The sequence below is a fragment of the Microtus ochrogaster genome, chromosome 2 (genome assembly GCF_000317375.1).
Source record: "Microtus ochrogaster isolate Prairie Vole_2 chromosome 2, MicOch1.0, whole genome shotgun sequence".
NCBI classification, from domain to species: Eukaryota; Metazoa; Chordata; class Mammalia; order Rodentia; family Cricetidae; genus Microtus; species Microtus ochrogaster.
In genome coordinates this window covers 72,577,117-72,599,506 of record NC_022010.1, presented here as the reverse complement: position 1 = coordinate 72,599,506, position 22,390 = coordinate 72,577,117, and the positions used below count along the sequence as shown (strand labels likewise).

Sequence of the window (22,390 nt, the reverse complement as noted above, 5' to 3'; positions counted from 1 at the left end):
AAAAAAAATTGTGTATGAGTGTTTTGTCTGCTTATTATGTATGTGCACCAAGTGTGTGCCTGGTACCCAGCTCAGAAGAGGGTGTCAGATGCCCAGGAGTCAGAGCTAGAGATGTTGTAACTATGTGGTTGCAGGGACTAGAACCCAGGTCCACTGCAAGAGCAGCAAGTACCCTCAACTGTTGAACCACCTTTCTAACATGTTATGTTTTTCTTCTTTCTCTCTCTCTCTCTCTTTTTTTTTTTTGAGGCAGGTTCTCACTGTGTAGCCCTGGCTGGCCTGGAACTCACTATGTAGAGGTTGGAATTAAATTCAGGAATCTCCTTGCCTCTGCCTCCCAAGTGCTAGGAGGCCAGGCTAGCCACCAGTTTGCCCTTTCTGTGTCCTTACTATGTGAGGTGCTCTTCCCCTTGTCTGTGTGACTGGAGATTGTGGGGAGCGCTCTAAGTTCTATGTACGGAGAAGTCATACTTTACCTGTTCCAGATATTAAGACAGCCACTCTGGCCTTCTTACTTCTCAGGAAGCCATTTGACACCACTGACCCATTTACTTGCATGGTTTCAATCAAATTCTTGACTCTGACACGAGGGGAATCTTCATTTCAATTATATGCATAAAAAGGTAAAAAAACAAAACAAAACAATGAATTAATAGCAATAATAGAAAAATATCAGGCTGGAGAGATGGCTCAGAGGTTAAGAGCACTGACTGCTCTTCCAGAGGTCCTGAGTTCAATTCCCAGCAACCACATGGTGGCTCACAGCCATCTATAATGAGATCTGGCGCCCTCTTCTGGCATACAAGCATACATGGAAGGAATGTTGTGTACATAATAAGTAAATAAATCTTTAAAAAAAAGAAAAATATCTTAAGAAAACTTTATTGTATTTTATTCTGAAAGTAAGACATACAGGAACTAAAATACTAGGCTAATAACATTTACCATTTCTCACTTTTAAGAACATACTGGAGGTGGCCACACAGGATGACTGTTTCAGCTAGGAGCTGGAGAACACACCAGTGCACTGAAGCACAGCCATAGAAAATGCTTCCTCTCTGTGTTCTCCCCAACCCAACCCACTAACGAGCCCATTTACCTGCCGCTAAGACCCCCTGGCTTCCTGGGAGACGTGCGACCCAGGAGGCTTTGCAAGACTAAGATGCTTGCTGTTTGGAGAAAGGGATAGCTTCTTACTGCAATGTGAACCTCAGGGGTTAGTGTTCAGCACTGGGAAACCTGCTTGAAAATGAAACCCACGCAACAGAGAGTAGAAAGGCAAAAGCAAGGTCAACAAGCACCGACCATCATTGTTAGCTATCTGAGTGGATCTGTCACTGTGTCAAATGTTCGCACTTCTGACAGGGTTCTGACCAACACACACAACTGGTCAGGGTGTGCAAGCATCGGTGGGTGGACACTGCTGAGAGATATCAAAGAGTTCCAGAAGCAGCTGCATCCTGGCTGCAGGGCAGACGAGTCATAATACATCTGATGCTGTGCTAGTGGCTAAACCTAAAAGCCAACAAGGCCAGGCGGTAGTGGCGCACGCCTTTAATCCCAGCACTTGGGAGGCAGAGGCAGGCCAGCCTGGTCTACAAAAGCTAGTTCCAGGACAGGCTCCAAAGCTACAGAGAAACCTTGTCTTAAAAAACAATAACGACAACAACAAAAAGAAACAAAAAAGCCACACGGAGTTATTTATTACCTTTAGAACATGCCACAACACTGCCTATCACCCAGGCTTCCTCCTGGCGCTGCCGAATATCATGCAGAATCTGGTCTGCCTGGTCCTTAGACACCACCAAGGCAGCTCCAACCCCACAGTTGAAAGTTCTGGCCATTTCTTCTTCAGAGAGCTGTCCTTCCTGCTGTAACCATGAAAAGACCTTGGGGATCCTCCAGGTGCCAGCATCTCAAAATAAGCAAGAGTTGCCCCATCAATCTATTGTCCCATACAGAGAACATAAAAGTGAGTGATAGCCGAACTCTGCTGTTCTGTGAAGAGTAACCAGTCCTCTGAGATGGTTGTCAGTACCGAGACTTTACTGGATATTTAGAACCTCCTGATGGCTTACTACCCACAGAGACGGGCATGCCACCTTTTGTAAATGTTTAGCTGGGTCTTAGTGATGACAAGCTGTACCCTAAATACCACGTAGAACTACCCAGAGGCGGTTCTGCTAGAGGGAGCTTTCTGATATATACCTGGTTCCTTTAATTTCTTCTAAAATATAGGTTCTAAGCTGACTTAGCTCCTCCTTTGCCACAAGCAACACACCACAACTCTCACACTAGCATCAGGTAAATAAAGGCTTATTTACAAACACTGCCACAGAATTGTCAAAAAAATGGACAATTTTTTGAATGTACAGTTTATAAGATTTGATTTACAAAAACTATACTGAATTATTTTGAATGTCTATAAAGAAAGAGAATGTGGCTTGTCAGATTACTGTTATCAACGACACCAAGTAGAGTGATCGCCGCAAGCTGGTGGGAGGGCCAGATCACCGAGTGCCTGTGGTGCCACTGAAGTGGGAAGGTGGTCCTGGGTGAAGAGAGAAGGCAGGCTACACTGGACAGTGGTGGTGCACGCCTGTAATCCTAGCCAAGGGAGGCAGATATCTGTGAGTTCAAGGCCAGCCTGGTCTACAGAGTTAGTTTCAGGACAGGCAGGGCTAAACAGAGAAACCAATAGTTGTCTCAAAACCAAAACAATGCAGTATTGCCATGCAGAATCACATGTGCACTCACTACCCACAGTACATGTTTTTTCCCATCACCATTTTTTTTTTTTCTTTTTTAAATCAGAAATTTCCTTTGGTTAGCTTACCTAAATCTACTCCAAGCTCCCGAGGAAGGACTCTGGGGATGTTTTCCAGCAATCCACCTCCAGTAATGTGAGCCAAGGCTTTGACACGTCCTGACCGTATGACAGGCAACAGCGAATGGCTGTAGATCCTGGTTGGAGTTAGAAGCAAGTCCCCTGGGGATTGGAGAGAAAAGACAAAAACTTAGCCCATACATTAAAACCCAAACATAAAAACAATTCTGAAATGGACGAAGACTGTGACCTTGCATCCTTCCATTTCAGGTAATCGATTTCCCCTGCGGTAGTTGCTCAGACATTTCCAGGCAGGACAGCAAGAGGCAGTTTACCTAAAGTCTGGTCGCCACATCCATCAGGCGCTGGAGAGGAGTACTGGAGAGAAGACCTCGCCACAATCTTCCTCACAAGGCTAAAGCCATTGCTGTGAAGACCAGATGAGGCTACCCCAACCACAACATCCCCTTCGACAATCCTTTCTAGCTGAGGGAGTTTCTGATCCCTCTCCATAGCGCCAACAGCAAACCCAGCGAGGTCATACTCGCCAGGAGGGTACATGTCAGGCATCTCTGCGGTCTCTCCACCTGGTGAGACAAGGACAAAGACATCCTGTGATCCTCACGAATCTGCTTAAACAGTGACAGAAGCTACACGTACCATCAACAACCAGTACAACCTATGTGTAGCTCTATCCCGTACTCGATGTGCTGGCTGACATCTAGGGACAGTACTAATGGTGCACAGTGATGAGGGACACCTCTGTAGGTCACATGGTCTTCAGACATCGACTCTGGTATGCTAAGGCTCAGTGGGACTTAACAGTATGTCTACAACAGTGTGATTTCATAAGTGCTTTCAAAATGATTTGATATTTTATGTGCATGAATGTTTTGCTTACATGTGTCATGTATATATCTGGTACCCAGAGAGGACAGTAGAGGATATTGGATCCCCTGGAACTGGAGTTACAGTGAGCTGCCACGTGGGCTCTCAGAACCAAACCCACATTCTCTGGAAGCGCAGCAAATGCTCTTAACTTCTTGTCTCCAGCTCCTTAGTTTCACTCCAGCTTAGTGAAAATAACAGCACAGAACCGTCCACTCCAAGTGGTCACACACCACCTCACCAGCACAGTGCTACACCCACATCACGTGAAAACACAACACAGGTAGGCAGCAGACTCCAACCTACAAACTGTACTGTGGTCAGGGATAGTGGGGCATGTCTTTAATTCCAGCACTATAAGCTCGAAGCCAGCCTGGTCTATAAAATTGAGGTCTAGGACAGCCAGGGCTGTTATACAGAGAAATCTTGTCTCAAAAAATGAAAACCAATCAACAGGTGAAAGGCAACTTTTGGCCTTGGGATCTGATTTGTCTACAGATAAAATTGTACATGTTCTTCCACTGAGACAAGAGTCTTGCTATGTAGCCCAGGCTGGTTCAAACTCTCAGTAATCTTGCTTCAGCTGCCAACTGCTAGGATTGTAGGCATCGTAGGATTGTGCAACCTTGACCTGCACTAGAAGGAATAGTTAACCCCCATCTGCATATATGGTTGGTTATAAAAGCCAGGTTACATTTGATTCTTTATGTCACTTCTGAGGAAACCATAGTCGGACATGCTCAATTCCAGGTGCACGTCTCCCCTGTTTTAGGCCTACTTAGGAGGAAAAAGCCTTAAGCCCACCCAGTGAGGCTCTTGAGGAACAGGGAGATGGACAGAGGAGAAAGGTAAGCCAGCCTGGCAATTCAGAAGTATGAGATGGGAACAGAGTCTGAGATGAACGCAGGTAGTTTTATCTACATCTTGTTTTCCTGTCTGTTCATGTAAAGTCTCCCTCAATAGCCACAGCAGAAATCACATTTTAGTTCTACATGACCAACTGGCAGTAGAGGGCCCGTGGGTCAAAGGGTCCATACCCAGGAGAGCACAGCCAGCTTGTCTACAGGCTCCAGCAATTCCAGCGATAACAGCTTCAGTCGTAGTGAGGTCGAGTTTTCCACAGGAAAAGTAATCGAGGAAGAAGAGGGGCTCAGCTCCCTGTGCGAGGATGTCGTTTACACACATTGCGACCAGATCCTGACCGATGGTGCCATGCTTATTGCACAGCTGGGCAATCTGCAGGATATAAACAGCTGACAGAACACCTCAGGCCAAAGACAAGTTATACAGAGCCCCTTTTCCTTCTTCCAACCACTGGAACTTGAACACTATTGTTTAAAATGTGTACCTGAGCTATACGGTTATAACAAATGGTTGCCAGGGCTCTTTTGAGCACATGTATGTGGTTAGGAAGAAATGGCTATTTGATAAACAGAGAAACCATTTGGCAGGCAAATTCCCCGTTCTCCTTCACAAAGCCTGTAATCACAAGTGTCCGATTACCTTCAGTTTAGTCCCAACACCATCTGTTCCAGACGCCAGGAGAGGATCTTTGAAACCAGCTGCTTTCAAATCAAAAAGACCAGCAAAGCCTCCAAGGTCAACAGTGCAGCCTGTTGGACAAGACACGAGTTACTTGCTGATTTTAACTGATGAGTTCAATGTGAATATCCCAGCTGTTCTCCTGACAACGGCTAGGATATGAACTACATAATGTTAGTGCTGAGAGCAGAAGAGCCCCACGTGCCCACAGACCCGACCAAGCCTTAACGACTTAGAGGACGCCCAATAGTAATTTGAAAGACGTCCCTCAGCTAAATGTTAAGGCCCAAATTAATTCCCAATACTGCTATTCTATTCAGAGAGTACAGGGTCTAATTACCTGGTCTGGAGGTGGCTTTTGCTAAAGGCTGAATTTTCTTAACCAGCATATTTCCGGCTGCAATGTCTACCCCAGATTCCTTGTAAGTCAGGCCCCTAAGGAAATGAAATGAAAACTAATTTCCTCAATGCCAGGAAAATTATTACTGTTTGAGAGGGTCTCTCTATGTGTTCAGGCTGTCCTGTATCTCACAGATTTGCTTGCCCCTGCCTCTGCTGGGATTCAAGGCATGCACCACCACACCCAGGAAGGAAAAATATTACCTCCAACAAAACAAACAAAAAACACACAAAAGGGCGAGGGAAATGGCTCAGCACTAGCCATAGAAATGCTGGATGGGTATGGCTGCCTGCTTGTAACTGTGGCCTGGGAAAGTGAATATAGGGAACCCCCAAACAAGCCGGTTAGAGTCTAGCCAGACCAGGGAGCTGGGTTTGACCTCTGTCTGGATAAGGTGGAAGAGTCAAGATGCTCTTCAGTATCATCAGGCCAGCACATGTAGGCACATACCTGCATATGATCACATGTGGGAACACACACGTACACTCACACATACACAAGTTCCTAGAGAAAAAAATAGCAGAAGGCATTTCATCTGGTTTTCATATCTAGTAACCTGCTCAGAATGTTTTAAATCAGAGCCTGCACCCACCCGCACACTCAGATGGAAGTGTTCTAAGGAGGCGCAGGTAACAGATGCGCACAGCCATACCTGCTGTGCACTTTTCCTCAGCCGTGTAAAATATGCACCCAATTCACCACCGCAGCCATCTTTAAGTGTAGTGTTTAACTGAATGGCACAATTTGGCACTGCCATCATTAACACCCCTTGTGCTCACCAGGTAAAACGGGAATTTCTGTGTCCATTACATGGGACCTCTCCATGCCTGGCCCTTACACGCAAACCTCCATCATCTCACTGTCTCTATGTAGCTCAAATGGCCTCAAACTCCCAATATGGCAGCTTCAGCCTCCCCAGTGCTGACATTATAGACAAGAACCTTGTCTGGCCCCTTCTACTTTTAAATTTTTTTTTTTTTTTTAAACCACATCCATTCTCAGGTTAACTTCAGTTTGAGTAGGAATGAAATGTCAAACCAAATAAAGAAAAAAGGAATTAGGATTGTTACCAGGCGGTGGTGGCACACGCCTTTAATCCCAGCACTCGGGAGGCAGAGGCAGGCGGATCTCTGTGAGTTCGAGACCAGCCTGGTCTACAAGAGCTAGTTCCAGGACAGGCTCCAAAACCATAGAGAAACCCTGTCTCGAAAAAGAAAAAAAAAATTTTTAAAATTTTCCTTAAAAAAAAGTGTTCTTACTATACCAGGGTATCAGCTATCAGTTTTCTCATTGCTGAGGGCCACAGAAACATGAAGAATATTGCTTTATGAAAGCACAAAACTGTCTCATAGGAATCAAGTTTGTGAATGGCACTGTGAACTTACTAGTCTCTCTGCAGTGAAGCTGAGCTGCTAGAGCACTTGAGAGGACTGATAAGCAGCTCAGCGCCTGCAGTTCAGGGACACAGGCAGGACACAATGCCCTGCAGGTTAACGACTAGCATCATGACATCTCATTCTCTTTACCTTGAAGAACTCAGACTACAGTTAAGATTTAAGTGGTGGCGCGTGCCTTTAATCCCAGCACTCAGGAGGCAGAGGCAGGCAGATTTCTGGAGTTCGAAGCCAGCCTGGTTTATAGAGCTGGTTCCAGGACAGTCAGTAGATACACAGTGAAACCCTGCCTCAAAAAAACCAAACCAACCAACCAAGATTTAAGTTCCTTGTTAGGCATAGTGGCACAGGCCATTGGATCTCTGTCAATTCTAGGCTAGGCAGGGTGTCATAGTGAGACTTGGTTTAAAAAGACAAAACCAAACCAAACCCAAAAACCAAACCACATTTCAGTCTCTGAAGGTAGAGAACTTCCATGAGCTGGCACAGGATTTCGTGTAATATATGTACAGAAGGGTTAAAAACCTGCTTTTCACTCATGCTATAGCTTAAGCTGCTAAAAATTATCTTTTTGAGATGGCTCAGTGGTTAGGAATGTTTGTGGCTCTTCCAGATGAGGGCTTGGTTCCCAGGATCCACATGGTGGCTCACAACCATCCCTAAGCCCAGGTCCATGATCTCTGAGGGTACCAAGCGCATGTGGTACACATACGTGTAGGCAAAACACTCATACCATACACATACACACAACCACTGAAGAACTAAATAAAAACAATGTAATATTATGTAATTGTTTTTAAAAAATCAAAACACTCACGTGGCAACCAAGTTTATTTATTTTATAAGGAAATATTTGTTAATAAATGAATCAGTAATTAAAAATACATTCAAGTAATAAATAAAGGGGACAAACCAGGAACTGTGACTCAAGCTCAAGAATGTTTAACTACATAATGACTCAAGGATTAACAGTCTTCGTCATTATAATCTTGACAAATTTTCAAAGATAAGGAATTGCCAAGAAGAGTTTCCCATTTATTCAAATATTGCTTTGATCAGTTTTTTGGGGGGTTGGGGTAGGGCAGACAAGAAAAGCCTTAGTATAGACTGCTCTCAAATTTGAGCCCTCCTTGTCTCAGCCTATAAATAATTAAGATTCAAACAAAATACAAACCAAGATCCAGTCAGCTCCACGGACAGAACACCGAATGACAGCATAGGCTTAGGAGAATATCTCCAGCCACATAGGCCAGTTCTGAACCTTGCCCCTTATTTACCTGGGCCGCTGGAGGAAGGCTACAGCACGGAAGCCAATGTCCTTCCTATAAACTGCGCCCTCAAACTTTATGGCAGCAAGGCCTTTCCTGGCTTCGTCACGGGCTGACTCAAGATTCTTCTGGACGGCCATTACCGTGAGGACTCTGCCCCCGCTGGTCACCACTCTGCCATCTTTAAGAGCTGTGCCCGCATGAAATACCTGGAGTCCTAAAGCCTGGGCCTCAGGAAACCCTGCAAACAAGCACAGTTAACAAACTGGGTGTTGTTTTTCTGAGACAGTCTTCACTATGTAGACCAGGCTAGCCTCAAACTCAGTGATCCACCTGCCCATGCTCTGCCTTCAAGTCCCAGGATGCCCGCCACACCAGTCTCCTATCCCCTTCTCCTCACAGCCCCTGGTGTGGTAAAGTGTCATCCAGGTTCCCTGAGGGGTCTGACAACAGCGCCACCCAACACATAACTTGATGCCCACTGGGCATATCCAATACTGCTCTACTGGAATCACTATTACTTCCTAGGGGACATTTCAGCACTACAGAGGCTCTTGGTTCAATCTCATTTTTCCATTCCTTTTCAAAAGCAAACAATTTTTTTTTAAAAAAAAATTTATTTATTTATTATGTATACAATATTCTGTTTGTGTGTATGCTTGCAGGCCAGAAGAGGGCACCAGGCCCCATTACAGATGGTTGTGAGCCACCATGTGGTTGCTGGGAATTGAACTCAGGACCTTTAGAAGAGCAGGCAATGCTCTTAACCTCTGAGCCATCTCTCCAGCCCTCCAAAAGCAAACAATTCTTGACAGAGATGACTGAGATTCTTATCTTTTCTGGGCAGGCGAATAAAGTTCTTGAAGCAAACACTATGGATCACTAGTAAAGGCTGCACTATACAGTGTGCTGGGGCACCATGGAGGCCTTTGTCTGAGTGCCACTGAGGTGGCACTTCATCTTCATTTATAAACAGACTTACTGCCGTCTAAGCAGATACCTTATGGGTGGTGGAGGCAGAGGCAGGAGAATCTCTGTGTTTGAGGCCAGCCTGGTCTACAGAGCTAGTTGCAGAACAGCTAGGGCTGTAACAGAGAAACCCTGTCTTGAAAACCCACAAAAAAACAACACCACCCCTCCAACACCAAAAAAAAAAAACCCTGGTAACCTTTCAACCTTGAATTCTGCCTCAGAAACCACAATCTGGCATGCTGCTCTCTAGCGAGCCAAACTGCATCAAGTAGAGCTGTGCGCTTAAAATCTGACCACTGCTAACCGTGCTGACTCTCACATCCACTACCATCCAGGCTCTGGGAAGGTGGGAGTGCAAGGCTGCAAAGGGATTATTCTGGAAACCTGATGAGGTTACTCACGTTTCCTGGTGCAGGAAAGGACATCAATGGCAGCTCTTTAGATACACTAAGCCTCTCAAGGGTCTGATGGCTTCAGACCCTCAATAGGCACAGGCACCTGTTCCATTGTAACCCAACCTCTTAATCACAGCTATTCACCTGTTATCTCCACACCCTTGCTGTAGGCTCCAGGATACCCTTTACTTGCCATGACAACGGTTATGGCAGTGTGGTTTTCTAGCCAAACAGGCAGAGACGCACTCAGCTGGCCATCTAAGGTGGACCGAATCACTTCATAAAGGTCACTTTTAAGAAGTGGGAGGATTACCTGGAAGAACAGAATCAATATGGTAGAAGAGATGAACTTTAATATTTTATTCATTGTTATACCAACTGTTTCTCAAAAGCAGTTATTTCAAGACTAATAAAGACTAAGAAACTGTGGAAACAAAACAATGCTTTTCTTCTAAAAACTAGTAACTTATGACTATTACTACTATTATTACTATCCGAGACAGTCTCTCTCTGTAGCCCAGGTAATCCTTGAACTCAGAGATCTGTCTGCCTCTGCCTCCTAATGACTGGGATTAAAGACATGCATCACACCAGGCAATATTCTATTCACTGTTACCCACTTGGCATTCTGGATCACCAAAACGGCAATTAAACTCCAAAACTTTTGGGCCATCTTTGGTCAGCATTATACCAGCATAGAGAATTCCTTCATTGAGAGAGAGAGAGAGGAATCTGTAATGACGTAGTGACAACAGTGGATCATAACTATAAAACCTAGATGATGAACAAAGCCTCATGTATCTCAGGTTGAACTTGAACCAATTTTGTAGTTGAGGATGGTCCTGAACTTCTGATCCTCCTGCCTCCATATCCCAGCTGCTGGAATTACAAGTGTGCCCCACCACACCCAAGTGTATGGTCCTTGAGATGGATAGAATCCAAGGCTTCAGGTATGCTAAGCAAGCATTCCACCAACCAAGCTATATCCCCAGTCCTAGACTACAACCTCCTAATACTAAATGTTTTAATACGATTACAGCTGTAGAAAAAGAGAACAAGTTCCAGCTACAGTAGAACGTTACTACGTAATGATTTAAGCCAGCCAGCTTACCTGTGTAAGGCACACCCTCCTGCTGCATGCCGTCTACTGTTCTCTGAAGAATAGTGTCTTTAATTTTTAGTAACAAATCCTTAGGAACCTGGGGGACACACAGAAACACTTAAATGTAATAAACAAAAATCACATTAGGCTGGATGTGGAGGTATACGCCATTAATCCCAACACCTGGGAGGCAAAGGCAGGTAGATTGTGAGTTTGAGACCAGCCTGGTTCACAGAGAGAATTCCATGGCCAAGGCCATAGAAGAGACCCTGTCTCAAAACAAAACAAACATCATCACAATGGCCCTTATCTTTACAGAACAGGAAAGAACTCTAGGAGATAAGATATTTCAGATCCAAGAACACATTTGTTGCAAATGTTTGTGCCTGACTACTTTCATTTCTCCTTAATTCTTCACCAAACACATCAAAATAATAATGCTCTGAGCCCGGCAAATGATGTCAAGTACAGGCCTGCTCACTTCCCGTCAGTACATCAGTGGCAGTCAGTGTTTCACCTCAGCAGGGCTTACAAACATGTACCTCCCAAGTACCTCAGCTATAATGCTGAAATAAGGACCTCTCTCCTCTCCTCGTGCTCCTTAGTGAAGCCTTCCAGTATATTCTATGCTCATGCTCCTTACTGTATCCTTCTAGTATATTATATTCCAAGCAAACTTTTAAGCCTACATATTCACGCATAGAAGCTTATAAGTTTATTGTGGAAATTAAGCTTACAGCTATCTCAAAAATCACTGTTAATGAAATTTATAAAAAATAAAAATGATTTCTAGAGAGCTAATCCACTCTACTTCAACGATGGAGATTTTTTTTCTTAGATCCTCCTGCCTCTGCCTCCCAAGCACTGGGATTAAAGGCATGCAGCACTGCATTTGGCCACACAAAACCACCCAGAGTTTGGAACAGCGCCTGTCAGTTTCATGCACAGAGACTGCAATTATGGCTTGTCCTAGATACCAATTTGTTACACATACGTATCTGTTTTATGTGCTGGGCCCTGGACCCAGAGAGGAAGAGAATAATTCTAGGTCTCAGGGATTAAATACAGGGGCACACAAGCTGGGAGAGGATACAGCCAGACGTCATGGTAGTTCCTATTTCCTAGACTGGCTGTTAGTCCTCAAAGGCTTTCAGAAGTGCTTATTAGAGACCCGAAGAGGTGACTTCTTACTTGGACCATCCAGACTGCCCATTAGTGATGGTATACCGTACCTGAGGTGTAGGGCAGTAGGCTCCCATTCCCCCTGTGTTGGGTCCCTCATCTCCATCCAGCAAGCGCTTATGGTCCTGTGCTGGAGGCATTGGGGCCACTGTCTTCCCATCAGTGAAACACAGACACTGTGGAGAAAACAGATTAGTTCACTTAAGTTAAATGTAAAAAGTCAAACAGGACTCAGGAAAAGCTCTCATTTCTGAAGAAAACTCGAATAGTAATTCCTCATTCACATGGCAGGAACCAGAAAATCTTGGATATTCAGCTGGTAAAGGAGCTGTCATTTATAGCAACCTAGGGAGAAACCAGGTTTCTACCCTGGACAAAGACCAACCGTTCTACTGCTGAGACTGCCAGGTACTCACACTGTATACTAGGCAATGCTATCTCAGCACTTACTGTGTAATAAGCTGTATGTGAAACATGAGTGTACAGAATCTCCACAGTGTAAGTCCAAGTATTCTCACTAATGTCTAGGGCAGTGGTTCTCAGCAAGTGACCCCAGGGATGATGAGATGGGGGAGTGAAAGACCCTTTTACAGGGTCTCCTAAGACCACTGGAAAACATAAATATTTACATTATGACTCATAAAAGAAGCAAAATTACAGTTATGAAGTAGTAATGAAAATAACTTTATGGTTGGGGGTCACCATAACATGAGGAACTGTATTAAAGGGTTACAGCATGTGGAAGGTTGAGAACCATTAGTCTAGGGGATGAGTAAGATAGAACACATTTCCTCATCTGAATCCTAAGCGAGTACAAATTCTCTTTTAAAACCGCTCCTGTTCTCGGATGATGCTAACAGAGTAAATGGAGTCGTTTTGGGGCGTTTTAAAGGCAAGGAGAGGGCTGTACGTACAGACACTTCTTCCCCGTCCAGGAACTCTTCCACAACAACCGTTTCTCCAGCTGCTCCAAAAGACTTTTCCTAATTGTAGTTGAAACAAAAGGCTTTGTAAATCTTAAAGCTTTTGACATGTACCCGAATACTTGTACAGAACTGCTCTATTTGAGACAGGAAGTACACGAGCACTGTAACTTCTTTCTGAAGACTTAATGTATGAATCGTTCTGGTCTTTGATGTGCTAGCTAGCAGGTAGAACTCACATTCCCGAAACTTTCATAATCACTATTTACTCTTTATTCCTGGTTACAACCATGTAAGGTTTGGTTTACAAAAATTATACAAAACCATGTATGTGAAAATAGATTGAGGTTAAGTCATAATCACTGACATGGATTATGAAAGAGACACTGTATTCATGCACTGTGCTACTTTTGTTAAGACTTGGGACACATAGGACAAATGCTCTCTTGTCATGGATGTGTGGAGAGTTATCTGGGTCAAAGACTTTCCACCATTCAGCAGCAGACACTAGGATGTTAGAACTTACTTCAAAAGAACAAACCAGGAATTGGCATAGCTCTGTACTAGCCGTTTTCTAGAAAGGGACAACACACAGTACAATGAAAACTGACTTTCCAGTGTGTTGGGACAGTTGGACCCCACTATGTGAACCTACAACACTTATTTACACGAAGAGCGAACCCCTCAGAAGCATCACCTACCTGCATGATCTCCAGTACAGCTTTGCAGGCCTCCTCTTTGTTCTTTGCAACAATCACCCCTTTCCCAGCTGCAAGGCCACTGGCCTTCACAACCAAAGCAGGAAAGTTTGCGCTGTGAAGATATGGCAGTTTTTAATCATCTAATAAAACCCCCACAATGCAAACATTTAAATATTTTTGTGATTTGTAATGGTATGTTTCAGCAAAATTGAAAGGTATATAGAAAAAATATTACCCCAGTATCATTTAATGTGTTTCTTGCCAAGTTTTCTTATATATCCCTTTATAATTTTGATCGTACAGCATTTTGATCATACAATTTTGCTTTTGTCACATACAGTGAGGTCAAATAAGCAATAATCTTTAAAAAAGCAAGCAGATTTACAGAGCAGGTATGAAATAATCTGTAAGATATGCATCTGAGAGTCTCACTTAAGTAAAGGATACTGCCATTCGAGACTAACACAGGCAGATACCCACAGAATGTTTCCAGAAATACACAAAGTAATGAAGTAAGATTGGAGATCTGGAAGGAGGTTTAGCCAGTAAGTAACAGAGCTGTCACTTACCCAAGGCATCTGGCTACTAGGATAATAATAATATTCAGTGTTTAATAAACCCTGTGGGATGAAGAATGAGTAAAAGAGTGAACTTGGGCCAGCGAGGTGGCTGACCTGAATTTGATTCCAAGAACCCATATGGTGGAGAGAACTGATTTGTACAAGTTGTCTTTTGATTCTGTGTATGTGTCAAGTCGGTCACACACAATAAATGAGGGATTAAATGGTTTCCATATGTAGAAGAGAAAGTACCCAGGTTTGATTCCCAGTACCTACATGGCAGCTCAGAATTGTCTGTAACTCCAATCCTAGGGGATCTAAGCCCTCTTCTAAGTTTTTTTTTTTTTTTGGACACCAGACCATTCGTGAAGGTGAAACACCCAAATACATAAAATAACAAATAAATCTAAAGAGCCATTTAGAAATTCAGTTTACTCTGCCGGGTATGGTGTCTCACACCTGTTATCCCAGCACTTGGGAAGCTGAAGCAGGAATCAGTTTAAGATCTTGTTGCTGTAATAATGTATCATTGTTTGTCAGTTGCAGGGCAGTATGTATCAAGACAGCAGCAAATAATCTACAAGATTATTTAAGGGAAGCATGTACGGAATCCTAGGCTTCGGTTTCCTTTCGGCTTGAGACTGGATCCAAATAGTCCAGGTTGGCTCTGAACTGATCCTTCAGCGCCTATTTCCCAAGTGCTAGAGAACCCTTTCTTATTGTAGTGTTAAAAAAGGAAGCTATTTTTTATTGATCATTATCTTTTCCATAACAGATTCAATGTAAAAGCCTAAGAACTAATTTTTTTTCTTCTCCTTTTTTTTTTTTTTTTACTAAACCCTATAGTCCTGGCTTGCCTCAAACTCAGAGATTTGCCCGCCTTTGCCTCCTGTGTAGTGGGATTAAAGGTGGGTATCACCACTGCCTGGCAGGCAGAGGCAGGTGGAACTCTGTGAGTTTGAGGCCAGCCTGGTCTACAGAGCAAGTGCTAGGACAGCCATGGCTACACAGTGAAAAAAACCACCACCACCACCACCACCAAAAACTCAACCTAACAAACAAAACCAAACCAAACAAGAAGAGCACCTGTCCTTCAAAGGCTGTCCTTCCACCCACCTCATAATAAAGCTGCAGGCATCTTCAGGTTTGGTGAATGCTTTCCACTGTGCAGTTGGGATTCCATGTCGCTCCATAAACTCTTTGGCAAACTTTTTACTGGACTCTAACTGAGCTGCTTGTGCTGTGGGGCCAAAGCATCGTACTCCTGCACAGGTAAGGTCCCCAACAATCCCTACAGAAGCAAACAAATCCAGGTGATTCATGGTCTGTCTAGAGATTTATACTGAACATGAATTATGATTAAATGTTTATTTAGTCAAGGAGCAGGCAAACTAGAAGTTATAATAGCTTAAGATTTTCATGCCGTCTTTTATTTACTAGCAGAATATCACTAAGAGGAGATTCTAGGCATGCAAAAAGAGCAGTCCAATGTGGCATCAGAGCCCCAGCTAACAAAGAGGATGAGGTAGGAGCTTGATTACTATAACTAGACCTCATTTCAAAACAAAACATCCAGACAAACAAAAAAGACCTAGCAAAAAGTGAATTGTTCTATGTGAATATCTGGATTTGTCCGATTGAATATAGATCACTAAAGACACTAGAGTAGGAGAAATACAGGATTTGATCCCTATTTCATTTTATTATTGAAGGCTGGGAGTAAAAGCAAAACCTGGAACCCACCAACTTTCAAGGGCTGAAAGATCCTAGTCTATTGTACTATTGGGAATCCCTACCCACACCTGGATCGTGTTCTCTAAACTTCTAATGGCAGCGAGCATGTAACCCTGAGACATGAACTTTACCTGCAGCCAGAGGGGCCTCTGGTCCAACTACCACAAACTCGATCTTCTCATCTTTGCAGAACTGAGCAAGGACAGCGTGATCATCGACGGAGACAGCTGGGAACAGAAAACATAATCCCATACATGTGCAGAAATATCTTCAGCTAACCAAATAAAACAAATACCATTCTTAGTAAGGAAATTAAAAACTAAAATCGTTGGTTTTGCTTTTGTGGGTACAGTGAGTAATTTTCACCATGAGATATTCCAAATAATGCATTAGGTTAAACAAAGCTCTGTATCCTACCATCACTACAGCCAGTTCAGTGACTCCCCAACACCAACAATGCAACTGTTCCTGTCACCAGTGTTGATTACACAGTAAACAAACAAACCCAGAGAATGTACTCAGGAACTCTTTCAAACATAACACATAAAATGCCTTTAACCTACATGGGGCACTTGCTATCTTTTCAGTCACAGTGGTTCATAAGGCTTAAAATACACTATGTTTACCACACAAAGGTAGAATTCATGTTACATTTTAAACAGAAATCTACCTTATAATAGATATGTGAGCTATCACTTATTATCAACAAATATTAACAACCACTGCCTATTCTGAAACATAATTACCAGCGTTTGAGATCTTTCCAGAACAGGCAGTGCCTGCATTTCCGGGGGCAACCAACACTTGTTTGACATGAAGAGACTGTGCAAGTTTCCAGGCCAGAGTATGTTCCCTTCCTCCACTGCCAATCACAAGAATTCGGGCTGCCATTGCTGTCTGCAAAGCAGGGATTCAGGAGCAAAATAAAACCTGCAGAAAGAAAACCACAGTTGACATTTTAAAATACATATATTTTAGAAAACACAATTTTTTTTTTGGTGGTGTTTTATTTTGTTATCTTTTCTGTGTGCCAGGGTTTTGCCTGCATGTGCAGCATGAATAATACAAAACCAGAGACATAAATTGGGGTTCAACCAGAAAAGCAATGCAGCCAAGCCACTAGAGAAATCTTACCTCCGCCAAGGCTGGGCTATCATAAACTAAGCCTCTCTCTCCTCCCATTTTATATTTCCTGTATGGCTGGGATTAAAGGTGTTTAATCCACCAATGTTTCTGCATTGATCTTCTGTAGCCCAGAGTGGCTTTTGAATTCATAGAGATCCATCTGCCTGGCCTTCCAAATTCTAGGATTAAAGGTGTCTATCACCATGTACGTATGTCTGTGTACTACAGGTGTGCCTGGTGTCCACAGAGAGCAGAAGGGGTTGTTGGACCCCCTGGTACTGGTATTTGGGTGGTTGTGAACCACTATGTGGATGCTGGTAATTGAACCCCAGTCTTCTGGAAGAGTAGCAAGTCTCTTAACTGCTCAGCCATGTCGTTAGTCATTCTTTGTTTTTGAGAAAGTCACACTATGTTGCTCAAGCTAACCTCAAACTCACGGTAAACGTTTGGTCTTAGCCAACTTCCAAGTGTTGGGAATACAGGCAGGTATACCTGGCTATAGAAATCATACTTTATAAATGGCATTTTAACACAATCACGTTTTCATGTAAGTCACATTTTCACCCAGAGGTCCATTCTTTAGAAACTGGGATTTATAGCAAGACATGGTGGCTCCCACTTACTCCTAGGACTCAGGTGGCAGAGGCAGTCAGATGACTGTTCCTGGCGAGCCAGGATGCACAGTAAGACCCTACCTCAGTGAACAAAACAAGAGCTAGAGAGATGGCCCAGGCTGCTCTTCCAGAGGACCTGGGTCCAATTCCTAGCATACACAAGGTGGCTAACAACTATCTGTACTTCCGGACCCTGGGGACCCAACCTCCTTCACTGGCATCCTTAGGCACAAGGTACACATGTGGTAAACAAGCATGTAGGTAAAACACCCAACAAAAACAAAAACAAAGCCCTTGAAACTTGGAGGTTAGACTTGGAAACAAATGACCATAATGAGACAGACACGCTTATAGTTAGGTTCAGGAAAGAATGGCAGTTCAGCTCTTGCTAGGCTGAGCGCCCTCCCCGCTTCATGTGCTATACTTAATACATATTGTGAGGTATTAGTGGAAACAATGTAACTAACGTATTTAGAGATGGCTTTCCTGGGGAATGACTAGGTTTAGGTAAGGGCACTAGGGTGGGGCACCCATGATTAAATGGAAGGTTTTTAAGATAGTGTCTCACTGTGGAGTAATGGTTGACCCACAATTCAGACACATTGCTACTGCTGCCTCTGGAGTGAGTCCTAAGATATTTTTTTTGAATAAGAGGGACAGAGATCAAACAAATGCAAGCATGCAAGCCATATCTTAAGAACCTAAGCTGTTTCCACATAATGCTGCTATGAACACAGCTGAGCAAATGTCTTTGTGGTATGAGTGTGTATCCTTTGGGTGTATGCCCAAGAATGGTATTGCTGGGTCCTGACGTAGATTGATGCCTAATTTTCTAAGAGAAAGTGGGAGGAGAGGAGGGCATGACAACTGGGATTGGTATGTAAAATGAGAAAAGATTGTTTTTTAAAAAATGAACCATGATAAACATTAAAATATCGTATACCACAAAGTACCCAGAAATAAAAATGCTAATTTGTTATACGACTTTGCTTACCTAAACTGATACCTCAGGTATAAACAATTTATCAAGTCATTGCACAAACAGAAGCAACAACAATAACAAAGGTGGAGTTTAGCAATAGTTTTTGCTTAGAATAAAGCCTTGCGAACCCGGCAGTAGTCACTCACACCTTTAATCCCAGCACTCTGGAGGCAGAGGCAGGTCTATCTCTGGGAGTTCAAGGACAGCCAGGCTAAACAGATAATCCCTGTCTCAAAAAAAAAAAAAAAAAGCCTTGTGTTCAAATTCTAGCACCAAACACGGGTGTATGTGCAAAGAAATTATTAAGACATTTACCTAAGCAGAAGATGGCTACAGGAAAAAGGAAACTGTCGTTTGTAAATTCTAAATAGACACTTTAGTTTGGGATCACATATTTAAAGTAAAATCAAACAGTCTGGTGAGTGGCTCATCAGTTAAGAGCACTTAGAACTCTTGCAGAAGCCTGGGGTTTAATCTCCATCACCTACATGGTGACTAAAAACATCCTAACCCTGGTTCCACAGATGGAACGCCTTCTTCCGGCTTCTTGGGTCACTGCAGGCACGTGGGGCATGGGAAAGACATCTACACGTAAAGGAAGGCTTTTCCTTCAATTCTATGTGTCACTGTCTTAGAAATAGCTGAAGACAATATATATATATATATCAAACTTATGTATAGCTTGGATTGCAAGAAGACAATTTTTCATTTACTACTCAGAATCTGTGCAACAGTACTGCTCCCTACATTAGGAGGGGCTGGAGGCCTGGGCTCCGGAGTCTAAGGGCCTTACTCCCTGGGAGACCTGGAGAAAATTTTCTTGGGCGTCAGTTAATCAGTAGGCAGCTTATGGTGAAAGTAAGAGTCAGGTAAAGAGAGAATAGAAGAACCAGGTAAAAACATCCCCAAAGATTTGTCAGAAAAGTAGAAACCAAACACTAAAGTGGTCCAGCTAAACCGTTATTGACAAAGATAAAACCCACCGATGTACAGGTCTGTCTTTAAAAGGCACAGATACACGGAAACCTGGCCACACCTCAGAACCAGAAAGCGGGAAAGGAGATCAAGGCCGACCTCGCTCCAGGCCGTGCAGACCACATGACTCTTTCCGCCAGCTAACCAGTCTCGATAGCAGCACCACTCGCTGAACTTAAATCCACAAGCCAAAGCAAAAACGCAGGCCACGCACCGGCTTAAAAACAGAGAGGTTCACGCACCTGCAAGCCCCACCACGCTGCCGCCGCACGCACCCACCGGAAGCTGGCCCGGGAATCCGGCGCGCGCCGGCCTCTGCCCCGCCCCCGGCAAGCTCCACCACCCATTGGCCGGCCGTGCTCGGTCTCCGCCCGCGAGGCCGTCCGCGGGGTTCCTCCAGCCTTAGGGTGCGGTCCGAGCCCGCTGCCCCGCCGGCTTTACCGTCCCCGGTACCACACTTCTGGCTGACACTTGTCAGGGGGTGCCACGTAAGGTCGCCAGCTCTCCCCCGGGGCCTCCTGCTCTGGGGACGGAGCCCCGGCCGCCTACTCGTGGCTGCTGCTAGCCGGGCGCCGGGGCGGACGGCGGGGCCGGGCTCCGGACGAGCCCCAGGGCGTCCAGCTTAGAACGCAGCTCGCTGACGCCCCGGCCTTTCCTAAACAGTCCGTGAAGCCGGGTCTAGGAGGTAACGAGGTAGCCTGGGCACTGTCCCTAGCCGCTCTCCGTGGGGCCCGGGATGAGGATTCCTTTCTCATGCTCGTCTTCCCGACCAAAGTAAACTTGGCGCTTGCACCAAACGCGTTAAAGCTCCGTGCCGACACCCGCCCCTCCCTTGTTTTTATTGTTTCGGTTCCCTGTCTTTATGGCCTCTAATCTCGGGCATTTACTCGCTACAGGGAGCCTCTTAGGAAAGTCCCCGCGGGCTGAGGGGACCAACTGCTGAAGCTGGCACGGTCGTCTCGGGAGCGACTTCTCCTGTAATGGCGCCTGCGTCAAACACTAACATGGCGGACTAGTTCGTGCGCGGCGCAAACGTCAGCACCTCTACCCCAGCGGCTCAGAAACAGCGGAGGAGAGCGGGGCCGTGCTCGCTGATTGGCTCGTGGGTGGAGCGTGCCCGGCCGGACGCTCCCCTGACAGCCAATAAGGAAAGGGATAAAAGGAATTGGCCGCTGCGCCTCCTCCAGATGCATGCTGGGAGCCTGGAGGACTAGCGAGGAGGAGTTGAGAGAACGGAGCGGACGCCATGGCGGCCGACATCGAGCAGGTTTTTAGGTCTTTCGTGGTCAGTAAATTCCGGGAAATACAACAGGAGCTTTCCAGGTAAACTCTCCCCCGACTTTTCTGGTCCTCGCAGGCGGTTAGGGCCTCGTCCATCCTCCCGTGGCCTCTTTCCCGGAGACGCCGTCGTTTCTCGGCTTCAGGCCCCGCTACGGCCCCGCCTGGGCCTGGGATCCATTTTCCGGGCTATCTCCCCGATCTTCCGTTTGTTCCTTTCGGGGAAGATCGCCCCTCCCGCGGTGTTCTCACACGCCATTCCTTTCTTCGGGTTCAGACGTCCACCTTTCTCTGGGTTGGACACCCCCTACCCTTCAGCTATTCGGAGGCCCAGTGTTCACCAGGGACGGGCCTAGTTCCTTCCCCAGCTCCTCCTCCGCCGCCGCCTTTCCCCTCCCCCTCCCCGCCTCCGCGCATTTCGCCGGCCGGTGTCTACGGCCGGAAAGGGTCTCTAACGGCCGCTCCTTGGGTAATCTTAAAACTTCTTTATTATTGTACGCTTCAGGTCGTTTGGCGACCGGAGTCTATTTATTAGACTATTCGGGCCCCAGTTAGTACTCTGTGCTTTGGGTCGGATAGCACTCTTTTAAGAGTTGTAAACTAAAACATCTCAATTCAGTATAAGGCACATGAGAAAATACTCGACAAAGCGATGGAAGGGGGGCTTTGAAACTAGTGATTGCTTAATTTTATTAAGTAGGAGGTGGACTATGTGAACAGATTTGAAGAACATCGAGCTGTTTTCGTCACTGCTAGTAGACTTCAGAGATTAGCTTTGGTTCCCAAAATTTCAAGTGTAAGAAATTCCCGAAGTTGTTTACTCCGGAAAAGACTGCGTGTTTTGTTAAATGGCTTTCATTTAGTAGTTTGTTTTGTATAAGATAACCATTTCTTTAAAATACCGTAAGAAAGAATTTTTGAAAAGTGAATGTCCCGAGTTAAAAATGTTCTTAGGAATGGTGTAAGTTGAGAACAGGAATATGTGAATTAGAAAATCAACTGATAAGCAGTTGTAAATTATATCCCCAAATTAGCTAGGGTTATTGGTGCATATGGGGTTATTTTATTGCTGGTATTTCTTTTTTTCATGTTGTGATATTTATAATTTTTCGTTTTTTTCCCTCTTTCTTGTGAACAGGCTCTAATGTCACTGCTTACAGCCTTGTCATGTAGTTGAAACCGGCCTCCCACTCATCACCTCCCAAGTGATGGGTGGGATCACAGGCTTGAGCTAGGACCACGTGCCTGAAGTTTTTTGGTTTTTGGTTTTTTTTTTTTTGAGACAAGGTTTCTCTGTGTAGATGACTGTCCTGGAACTTGCCCTGTAGACCAGGCTGGCCTTGAACTCAGAGATTCACCTGCCTCTGCCTCCTATGTGCTGGCATTAAAGATGTGTGCCACCACTGCCTGGCTTTTTTTTTAAAGTAGGAATATATATATAGTTTGTGTGTATATACAGATTCATATGTATATATTCCCACTATGTTGCTTTTTAACATTTTGAGGCATAGGCAAGGTTTTTTTTTTT

General features: G+C 44.6%; 2 protein-coding genes across 13 annotated transcripts in view; one reads left to right on the top strand and one right to left on the bottom strand.

The window, feature by feature from the left end:
* Gart (phosphoribosylglycinamide formyltransferase, phosphoribosylglycinamide synthetase, phosphoribosylaminoimidazole synthetase) overlaps positions 1–19,897 on the bottom strand; it is a 23,157-nt gene extending 3,260 nt beyond the window's left edge. The window contains exons 1-18 of one of the 3 annotated variants that reach the window (XM_005345200.2): positions 19,827–19,897; positions 16,635–16,818; positions 16,020–16,115; positions 15,271–15,445; positions 13,595–13,706; positions 12,885–12,953; positions 12,021–12,146; positions 10,798–10,885; positions 10,307–10,392; positions 9,831–9,999; positions 8,329–8,560; positions 5,598–5,692; positions 5,219–5,328; positions 4,753–4,951; positions 3,163–3,414; positions 2,837–2,989; positions 1,709–1,915; positions 477–596 (exon numbers count right to left, since the gene is read on the bottom strand). In XM_005345200.2, coding sequence (XP_005345257.1) covers positions 477–596; positions 1,709–1,915; positions 2,837–2,989; positions 3,163–3,414; positions 4,753–4,951; positions 5,219–5,328; positions 5,598–5,692; positions 8,329–8,560; positions 9,831–9,999; positions 10,307–10,392; positions 10,798–10,885; positions 12,021–12,146; positions 12,885–12,953; positions 13,595–13,706; positions 15,271–15,445; positions 16,020–16,115; positions 16,635–16,779 — 2,434 coding nt within the window. In that variant the 5' untranslated portion in view covers positions 16,780–16,818; positions 19,827–19,897. The other 2 variants (XM_013352763.2, XM_026786670.1) reach the window with 2 other exon arrangements.
* Positions 19,898–20,073: 176 nt separating this feature from the next.
* The window catches only part of Son (SON DNA binding protein), a 33,192-nt gene continuing 30,875 nt past the window's right edge, over positions 20,074–22,390 (top strand). For 4 of the 10 annotated variants that reach the window (XM_013352558.2, XM_005345198.2, XM_026786640.1 and 1 more), the window contains exons 1-2: positions 20,076–20,269; positions 20,481–20,907. In XM_013352558.2, the coding sequence (XP_013208012.1) occupies positions 20,831–20,907 (77 nt within the window). In that variant the 5' untranslated portion in view covers positions 20,076–20,269; positions 20,481–20,830. Of the gene's footprint in view, positions 20,278–20,480; positions 20,908–22,390 lie in introns of all 10 variants that reach the window. The other 6 variants (XR_003378242.1, XM_013352551.2, XM_026786651.1 and 3 more) reach the window with 3 other exon arrangements.